This window comes from Cryptotermes secundus, unplaced genomic scaffold (genome assembly GCF_002891405.2).
Source record: "Cryptotermes secundus unplaced genomic scaffold, Csec_1.0 scaffold1079, whole genome shotgun sequence".
Lineage (NCBI taxonomy): Eukaryota > Metazoa > Arthropoda > Insecta > Blattodea > Kalotermitidae > Cryptotermes > Cryptotermes secundus.
The window spans coordinates 530,932-540,314 of NW_019720729.1; the positions used below are offsets into that span (position 1 = coordinate 530,932).

Consider the following 9,383-nt stretch of genomic DNA (forward strand, 5'->3'; position numbering starts at 1 on the left):
CTTTTCCCAAGCAAAAAGCAGAATTTCACCGCCGCACGCTGTTCACGAAAATCAACCATTGCAAAAACGACGATCACACAAAACAGTTGTCACTATAAACTCTGCTGAAACTAGTCCTTACCTTCTGAAGCAATGGTAGTCGGCTTATCGACTCAGGAATGTTAGCTCTACGCGCTCATAGTGGCAAAACGCGGTACTACAAACGCTCTGCCCACATAAAAATTAGTTCGGTTTCTTTTGGGTACCCCATCGTAGTGACAGCTCAAGAAAAAAAGAAATACAAGACTTTCTGTGACTGCTTAAAGAAATTATATGGTATGTTTATGTGTGTTTGCATTTACATTGTAATTATATTCAGACATGTGTATTTTAAGTGGCTTGCCAAAGATGAAATAAAGCAGTGGACATATTTATATTGCATCATTTTTATTTCCCTGATTTTACATTTCCTCAATTTATGTTTATTTTAGTTGGTCCCTTCAAAAATATGAAATCAGGATTTTGCTGTATATGAGGGCAGATAATGTTTGATAAGGATACATTCTGCACAATTATGCTTTATACTAGTAAGCATTCTGGTTTGCTTTCTTGCCATAATTTTATCTTACATTTATGTAGCATGTACAGGTATTCCTTATTTTATTGTAATAGAAGTAAAACAATGTAATGATGAATAATATGATAAAGTCAATACAGGTCAGCAGAAATATAAAATGTGAAACCAATTTTATGTTTTGGCTCCTGCAAAATAAAGAACTTGGACATGCTGCCAGAGGTAAGAACAAAAGTTGGAGTTACTATTCTGGGCAAGCGGCCTCCGTAGTCTAGAGGTAACATTCCCACCTCATGACTCGTAGTACGCGGGTTCAAATACCCGGCGGAGGTTGTCGAATTTTTAAGGGTGGAAAAATTCAGGGAACAAGTCCTCTGCGAGGGACTTTAAGCCGTGGGTCCCGTGTCGTAGATTTACGGCACGTAAAAGAACCTCGTTTCTCTAGGAGACCTCTGAGCAAAATTAGGCAACATTTCCCGCCCAAGTAGTTTCCAATTCCTCAGGTAGATGGGGAAAGTATTAGGTACCACTGCCAGAGGAGGGGGGACCTCTCTGACAGAAAGGGACTAACTATTAGATACCACTACCAGAGGAGGTTGGAACCTTGCTGGCAGAAAGGGGCTGATAGTAAGCACCAGTACCGGTAGGGTATGGAGACAGTAGAAATTAAAGGGGGACACACAATGGACCACTAACCGGTCTAAGTGCATGGGGAAACCCACCCCCTCAGTACGGAATACGAATACTATTCTGGGCTCACAGCTGTGGCCATGGTTGCATTAGTAACAGAAAGCAAGGGGCTGGAGTTTCATTAATTTCCTACCTGTCCTTATCACCTGCAACACATATCAGACTTCTCAAATATGGTCACAGACACCAGACCGTAACAGTATTTGTAGGTTTTGCCCATGAAGTATACAAGTCGTAATGATGGTACTGCAGTAGAAATTATAATAACTTCTAGAGCAGTTGTTCATGCAGCTTCAGTTATTTGTCCTCCATGAATTTAAGCAGACAGAGAAGATATGAAAAATAAACTAACATAAATATGAAAAACTTGATGCCCAGCAACTCAAGTGGTGTCTTTAATTTCTGTTTAGTCCAATTCATGGTTTTGTGTGTGAGAATGTATGAATCTAGAGATGATGTACTAGGGAAATAATTAAATTATTTAACATGAATTTTTGTAGTTTGTGTCCATTACCTGATACAGTTTGAATCATTAAATTATTGAGTTTGAGGTGGACATAGCATGACATAAAAATAAAGAACTTTATGCCCAACAATTAAAGCAAAATCCTCTTGCCAATAACATTCATCAGAGGCATTAAATTTGTATTTGCTTCATCTGAATGTATAAATCTAAGAAAGATCATTTAAAAGGAAATCAGTGAAATTACTTAAAGAAGAGCATTGTAGTTTGTGTTCTATACCTGATATAGTTATAAATATAAACAAATGAGGTTATGGACACAGCATGTAGATTGAATAAAGTGCGTAAGAAGTTGTACAAAATGTTAGTTGGAAAATGTAATAATAACACACCACATGAGAGCTGTACGTTCAGGTAGGATTATGTTGCTGTGAAAGTCATGAAACAAACACATGGGAAAGTTCAGGGTTGGGTCTTCTGGTGGGCTTTTACATTTTTTTAAGAGAGGGGTTTTACTTCAGAAGGTTTCATGCTCGGTACATGTAAAAGTTATTTTTTTACCTTTTGATATATACTGTCTTATTTCTGTAATTCTCTGACTTATGCAAATTATGTTGATAGATTCTAAATAGAATGAAGCACTTCATTCTAAGGGACTGAATTTATTGAGATACTGCTATACAACTTAAAATGTAATCATTTTAAGAACTGTAATGTTTACACAGTAAAAATGTATTGTGTAAAAAATAAAAATCAGTGCTAGATGTAGTCCATCAAAATGGTCAGGTACCAAAATTTAGAGGTACAGTTTTGGATTTGGAATTGGACTAAACTTACCAAAGATTTGCTTACTGCCATGGACAATGAAGACAATGTCTGTTCAGTTTGCGCACACAAACACATAGTGTTTTCTTCCCACAAATAACACTCCTTGTACTAGAAGTCACAGGCAGTGTGCTTTACTTTTTAAGTTCTTAACAGAAGAAAATCCTTCAGAATATAAGAAATAACATCTCTAGGAAAGTCACAAGAGAAATCAAGATTTCAGTTCTAAATTTATAACTTCACGATTCCAGCTCTTGTTCATTGGACTCTTGCATATGTCTCCTAATTGGAAAGAATTATTAGTCACTTCCAACCTCAGGTATCAAGTGACATAATTATTATTTATTAACGAAATGGTTATTGTTTTTCTGAAAAGTTTGTTACCAGCTACTATACCTGTTAATCTGTCAATTCATGCACACTGTGTTTCTACCTCCTAACATGGTAGATTGTAGTATTATATTATGATCCTTGGCTAATTTTAGAGTAGAAATGTCACATTTTGTGACATGTAACATGTAATTTTCTTTGGTATCTTGGCAGAGACAAGATTATTTGTACCGTGAGTTGTTGGTTCTTGAACGCAGCCTTCCAAATATTCGCCTTGCTCGCCATCGCTACGCCACCATCTGGGGAGGAGCCTCACTATTGCAGATGTTGCTTGCATCTATGAATGAGCTGCTGGAGTTAGGTTGGGACTGGGACTTTGTCATTAATCTTAGCGAGTCTGATTTCCCAGTGAAGTGAGTAAATATTGTTGTACACTCTACTTATGTTTTAAAACTTACAAAAGGTGTGTCAAATTTGTCTTTAACCCTTTCACTAGTTATGATAGAACATTCCATCATATTCCAACAATAACATAATGGGTATGATATACCATTACATACCCTTGCAATCTTACGTAGCTCCTGGATATGATAAGCTGGAACATTACTGTTGTAAAAGTTGGAATTTCATAGTTTAGATGTCAGCACTGAGGAGGTGACACAGCTTGATACCTGCCAACTATCCAGTTTTTCTTCATTGCATGTGCTCAGGTGACATTTGATATCGTGCCATGTAGATTCAAGCTTAAGCATCTAAATAAGGGCATTTTTGGACTTTAATAGATTCTCAGCAATATGATGCACAAACAGTATAACATTAGTTTGTGGTAGGATCATTATGACATTTTTAAATACTGAATATTTTACACTGTAAAATCTCAACTAATATGCAGGAAAACCAAAACTAAGATGTAAAAAGTACTTATAAGATCAGTGCTATCTTATGCCTCTGAGATCTGACCGCTGTCAAGATCAGATGAAAGACTGTTAAGTGTATTTGAAAGGAGGATCTTGAGATATATCTTTGGACCAGTGGAAGAAAATGGAATATGGAGGGAGAGGTATAACCATGAGCTATACAAACTATTTAATGAACCAGACATTATTGGATTTATAAAGGTGAAAAGGCTTGAATGGGCTGGACACATAATATGTCCTACTGAGAATAGAATGATTAAGAAAATATTTAATACTAAACCAGAAGGAAATAGGAAAGTGGGAAGACCAAGATTGAGATGGGAAGAATGTGTGTGGCAGGACATAAGAATTTTGGGTGTAAAGAACTGGAGGAATGTAGCATCGAATGGAGAAGAATGGTGAGCAATCCTGAGGAAGGCCAGGGCTCACAAAGGGCTGTTGTGCCAGTGATGATGATGATGAAATTTGTATAACTGAGTAGGATAAACATTGAGTTTATTTGAATAATGAGTTGCTTTTTTATGTAGTAGTAACTGAGAAGTAAAAGTAATGTCATGTTACAGATTTAGTGATATTAAAGTAAAATATGCTTGAGTCACATTGCGAAACTTGGTTGGCCAACTCATGGCATACTTGCTGCATAGGGCCCATCACCTGGATTTGTGCAGCCTGTGAGAGGTCTTTCTGTTCCCCAAAATGTATGTCATTGGTGTTCTTCCCCTTTATAAGGTGGTGAATAATCTTGCCAAATAGAAATTTACAGACAATACTGATTTGTGGTATATAACATTAAAATATATTAACACTTCGCGGACTGGTGATTTAAATATTTAAATCATCCTGGGGACCGGCGTTTTTAAACCTACTACCCTAAGGCCCCCCGTACACACACAGTTTGGCCTTCCGATCGACCTTACAGGCAAAACTGTGACAGTTTACCCCATCCCTTTCCTCCCCATACACGCGCAGATAAAGCGGCAGGCTTCATGCCACAATCACGGTCTTCCAGCCTATAATGTTGAGTCACACACGTCACGTGCTATGGTCCTGCAGGCAGAACTGACCGACTGACGGGTTTCCCACAGGCCAACAGTCCAAATGATTGGCCGGCCGGCCATACCACACATGTCAGTTTTGCCTTTCAGTCTTCAACTGTGCAGGCCGAACTGGAGGCCAAACTGTGTGTGTATGGGGGGCCTAACTTGTGCGCTGTTCACTTTAAAAATTAATATAAAATCTCCTAATTAATTTTATGAACTAAAATTTTTGGAGAAGACTTACCAGAGCTCATAGAAGTGCTTCAGAGTGTGATATTTCTGGAAACATTCCCCTCTGTGAAGAGGCATGACGCAGATCTTGCAGACATAGGAAGTCTGGCTTTGCTTCTTGTGCACAGCGCACACACAGCACTGCCTAGAAGGATACTTCCTCATCGATTGTTCGCTCATCACAATTTTCACGAGGGTATGTTTCCGCATATCACCCGAGAGTCGCCCAGGGGGCTCCATATGAGGCCTCTGTGGAGTGGGAGTAGATGGTCCCGGCCATACTACATCTGTGTCTGACGCAGGTTCTGCCGCCACCATGAGGTCTGTAGCCCCGGCTTTTGCCACATTCATGAGAAATGCCTTGTATTTCAAAGTTGAATTTTCGTTTAGCTCTTTGAAAACCAAAAATGAATTGAAAAGGGCACAATTTATAAGCCACAAGCCAACTTTCTTCGTCCATTTTACTGTTTTCGTAGGAAGGGAATAATAGGCCAAATATTGGTCGGCTCTATCAACTCCCTTCATGAACATATTGTACTGAGAAATACAAAGAGGCTTCTTCTTCACTTGCCCGTGTTGTCTTTGAACATCGACCATGCTCGAATTGTGAATAGTGGAAATCATATTCACAACACGAGTATCCCTCCAGGACTGAAGAAGAATGTCGCCCTTCCTCCTGAATGTGGTGTCACCACGTTTCAGGGATTTACATTCCTCTTTCAGATCTGGAGGAAGGCCTCTGTTCACCCTAATTGTACCACAAATACGTACTTTCCTTGAAAGAGGTATTCTGCAGTTGCCACACTGTTATAAAAATTATCTTGATAAACGTGATAATTTTGATCCAGATAGGGATCCAAAATGTAAACAATAGTTTCTTGCAATTTCTTGCCTTCACCGGAATAAATTTCTAAATTTCCAATATAGCCCGAAGTGCTTTCCGTGACTACATGAACAAGTAGGCCATACTTTGTGAGTTTCCCAGGATTATACGTTCGAAAACGAAGCCTTCCTCTCCAAGGAATCACAGATTCGTCCAAAGACAGTTGCTGCTCTGGCTTATAAACTGTCTGAAATTTCTCAACAAAAAAGTCTAATAAGGGCTGAATTTTGAAAAGCCTGCCCGTTGATTGTGGTTGCAGTTCATTATTATTGAAATGCAAACACCAACATATCTGTTCAAATCTCTTACGACTCATGAGTTTGCCGAAAATGGGAATTTCTAAAAATGGATCAATGGACCAATAGTCTTTCAAATTATCCCTCTTTGTAAACCCCATTAGAATGATTATTGACAAAAAATTGTTCATTTCTGCTGAAGTGACATCCACCCACTTCAACACCTTATAGATACTGTCGTACGCCTCACGGTGTTGGAGATAGTATCTATTGGTCTCCTGACACAACATGTCAAAGAAACTATCTCCAAAAAACAGTTCAGCTACTTCAGACACTTGCGTAGGGTCTGATGGCATTTGTCGCACCCCTGGATCACCAGTAAACTTTCCCAAAGTGGGTGTTTTGTCCACTTTACCCCATGTGACTGTCCCCGCACTTGCACTTGTGACTTGCACTTTCATCAGAGCTCTCACTGTCACTTTCACTTTCTCTTCTGGTCACAATATTTTGGGGGCCCCTATCACTGCCACTGACACTGCCCTCGCTATCAGAAGATGAAGCAGTTGGCAAGTCAGATAACTCATTGGAGATCAAATCACAGATTTCTTCTTCTCCAAGAGCTCGCGCGGCCTTCAACTGCTTTAATCTCTGAGCCATGTTGACACTGAGAATATCTTGCCTCACACATAGAAGCTTCAACTTGAACAAAGGGACTTTTCTTTAGAGTGAGAGTGGAATAGAGAGTGGTCAGGTTGCTGACTCGGAAACCAAACATTCCGATGGTCAGCTATGCAGTACTTTTACAAACACGTGGCCACCAAAGCGAGGAATAGTGTGTTGCAACATAACGTGTCCTAAAAGCATAATAGGCGACCGGTCTGCCACGTTTAAAACCCAAGCGCCTAGGCCTAGGCGTCCAGTCTGCGAAGTGTTAAACATAAATAGGGTCTTTGAACCTTATGTGTCCAATTCATATTCATATTCTTGTGCTCCATAAAGCTGACTGTTGCAGATCTTTGTATCAGTGTATTGTAATTGAATTCAGGCAATGCTTGCTACCATTCAGTCCAGAAGCTTTTGTCTTATCATCTGTCTAAAAGCATAAAAATCAGAATATACACAACTATAATATTATATCTCAGCATCCTGTTGCACTCTATACGATAAATGATACACACTCCGTCCCAAGTGCAAACAATATATATTATATGTCTTTGATCTTGTTCTTTTCTACACTACATGTTTCGGCCTCTATCGGCCATCATCAGGTGTATACTCTTAACGTTGCTGCCACACTGAAACCCAGTCTAAAATTTAACATTTAAAAAACACATTGTTATTTTTGTCATATTATCAACATCTACCTCGTTGATATGTGTCTGGTATGTAGATTATATTGCACANTTCTGTATGGGTGTGAAACTTGGTCTCTGACATTAAGGGAGGAACATAGACTGAGGGTGTTTGAGAACGGTGTTTAGGAGAATATTTGTGCCAAAGAGAGATGAAGTGACAGGAGGTTGGAGAAAATTGCACGGTGAGGAGCTTCATAACTTGTACTCTTCTCCAGGTATAATTAGAATGATCAAGTAAAGGAGAACGGGATTGGCAGGGCATGCAGCACGAATTTGGCAGAAGAGAAATGCCTATAGGATGTTTGTGGGAAAGCCAGAAGGAAAGAGGTCACTAGGAAGACCAAGACATAGGTGGGTGGACAGTGTTAAAATTGATCTTAGAGAGGCAGGGTGGGATGGTATAGATTGGATTGATCTGGCTCGGGATAGGGACCAGTGGAGGGCCTTTGTGAACATGGTAATGAACCTTTGGGTTCCATAAAATTCTAGGAAGTTCTTCTATATACTCGTATATTGTAAATTCTATTCTTTATAATGTGGTGTGTATATTGGTACCTAATGTAAACTGTGGCCCAAAGCACAGTGCAGGTCCCCAGTGGTTTGAAGTTGGACAGCCCTGTTAGAAAGTAGATATGTCTTCCAGAATGACAGTAGTTTGAAGAATGTTTTTTAAAGGTTTGGTATGTATGTATTTCTTAAATACCTGGCTATTTTTTGGAAAGTAGATAGTATGAGCAGGAATAATTTCATGTATTCCATTTACAGGACCAATAATCAACTAGTGGATTTCCTAACAGCAAACAAAGGACGGAACTTTGTGAAGTCACATGGACGAGAAGTTCAACGCTTCATCCAGAAACAGGGTTTGGACAAAACCTTTATTGAATGTGATGCCCATATGTGGCGGACAGGCGATCGCCGTTTACCATGGGGTATACAAATGGATGGTGGCAGTGACTGGGTGGCCCTCTCAAGGCCATTTGTTGCTTATGTTGCAACTGCTGTTCAAGATTCTCATGCTCAAAAGGATGTTTTAGTGGAAGGGCTCAACACAGTGTTTAAATATACCTTATTGCCTGCTGAAGTAAGTATCTAGTTCTTCAGTATTCTTCCACTTACTACTCTTACTCTTATGTTAATAATTAGTGACATGACTTGGCAAGTTATTTTTTGTATCTCTCTGTTATTTTATCACTATACGTATTTCCCCCCCTTTCCCCCCATTAAATTTTTGCAACACTTTTGTTTCAGAATTACCTTAATTTCATTCAAGAAATTGATTCATGTAAAGTTGATATTATTATTTCTATATTGTAGCATCCTGTTGTGTTGGTTCAATTGGTTAACTTAACCTATTCTCTGTATTCATCTTGCCAGTGATGATGTTTGATTGTGTACAAGGTGCGACAGTTTAATTCCTGGAATGGCCCTGTGAAAGTAAAATTTGCTTACCTGTGCACTAGCAGCTGCTGTCGCCTTCGAAATACTCTTCTTATGAAGCTATGCAGTTCATGAGACAGCGGTGCCACTTTCGGAAATAGTCTTGGAAACTGTTTTCTGGTATACCTCACAGTAATTTTGTCACATTGCATTGGGTGTCAGGAATGTTGGCAAATCTTTGTCACACAAGGGCATTTTTTTTAATTTCATAAAGAACCAAAAATTGCAGGGGCCCAAATCAGGTGAATAAGGTTTATGGTCCATTTTTATAGTGGATTCTTGGTCAGGAACTCACAAACTCTTAACCTTTAAGTGACGGCCCTTTAAATTCCAGTAATGGCAGCGGGGCGGATTTGATTTAAATACCCGCAATTTTAAAGCAATAAAAACTGTAATTCTTTCCTAAAATTGATGTGGTTTCTA

General features: G+C 39.1%; 1 protein-coding gene across 3 annotated transcripts in view; it reads left to right on the plus strand.

Moving 5' to 3' along the window:
• LOC111872948 (xylosyltransferase oxt) overlaps positions 1-9,383 on the plus strand; it is a 70,998-nt gene that overhangs the window by 14,710 nt on the left and 46,905 nt on the right. For all 3 annotated transcript variants that reach the window (XM_023867261.2, XM_023867271.2, XM_023867280.2), the window contains exons 6-7: positions 3,075-3,274; positions 8,286-8,604. In XM_023867261.2, coding sequence (XP_023723029.1) covers positions 3,075-3,274; positions 8,286-8,604 — 519 coding nt within the window. The remainder of the gene's footprint in view (positions 1-3,074; positions 3,275-8,285; positions 8,605-9,383) is intronic.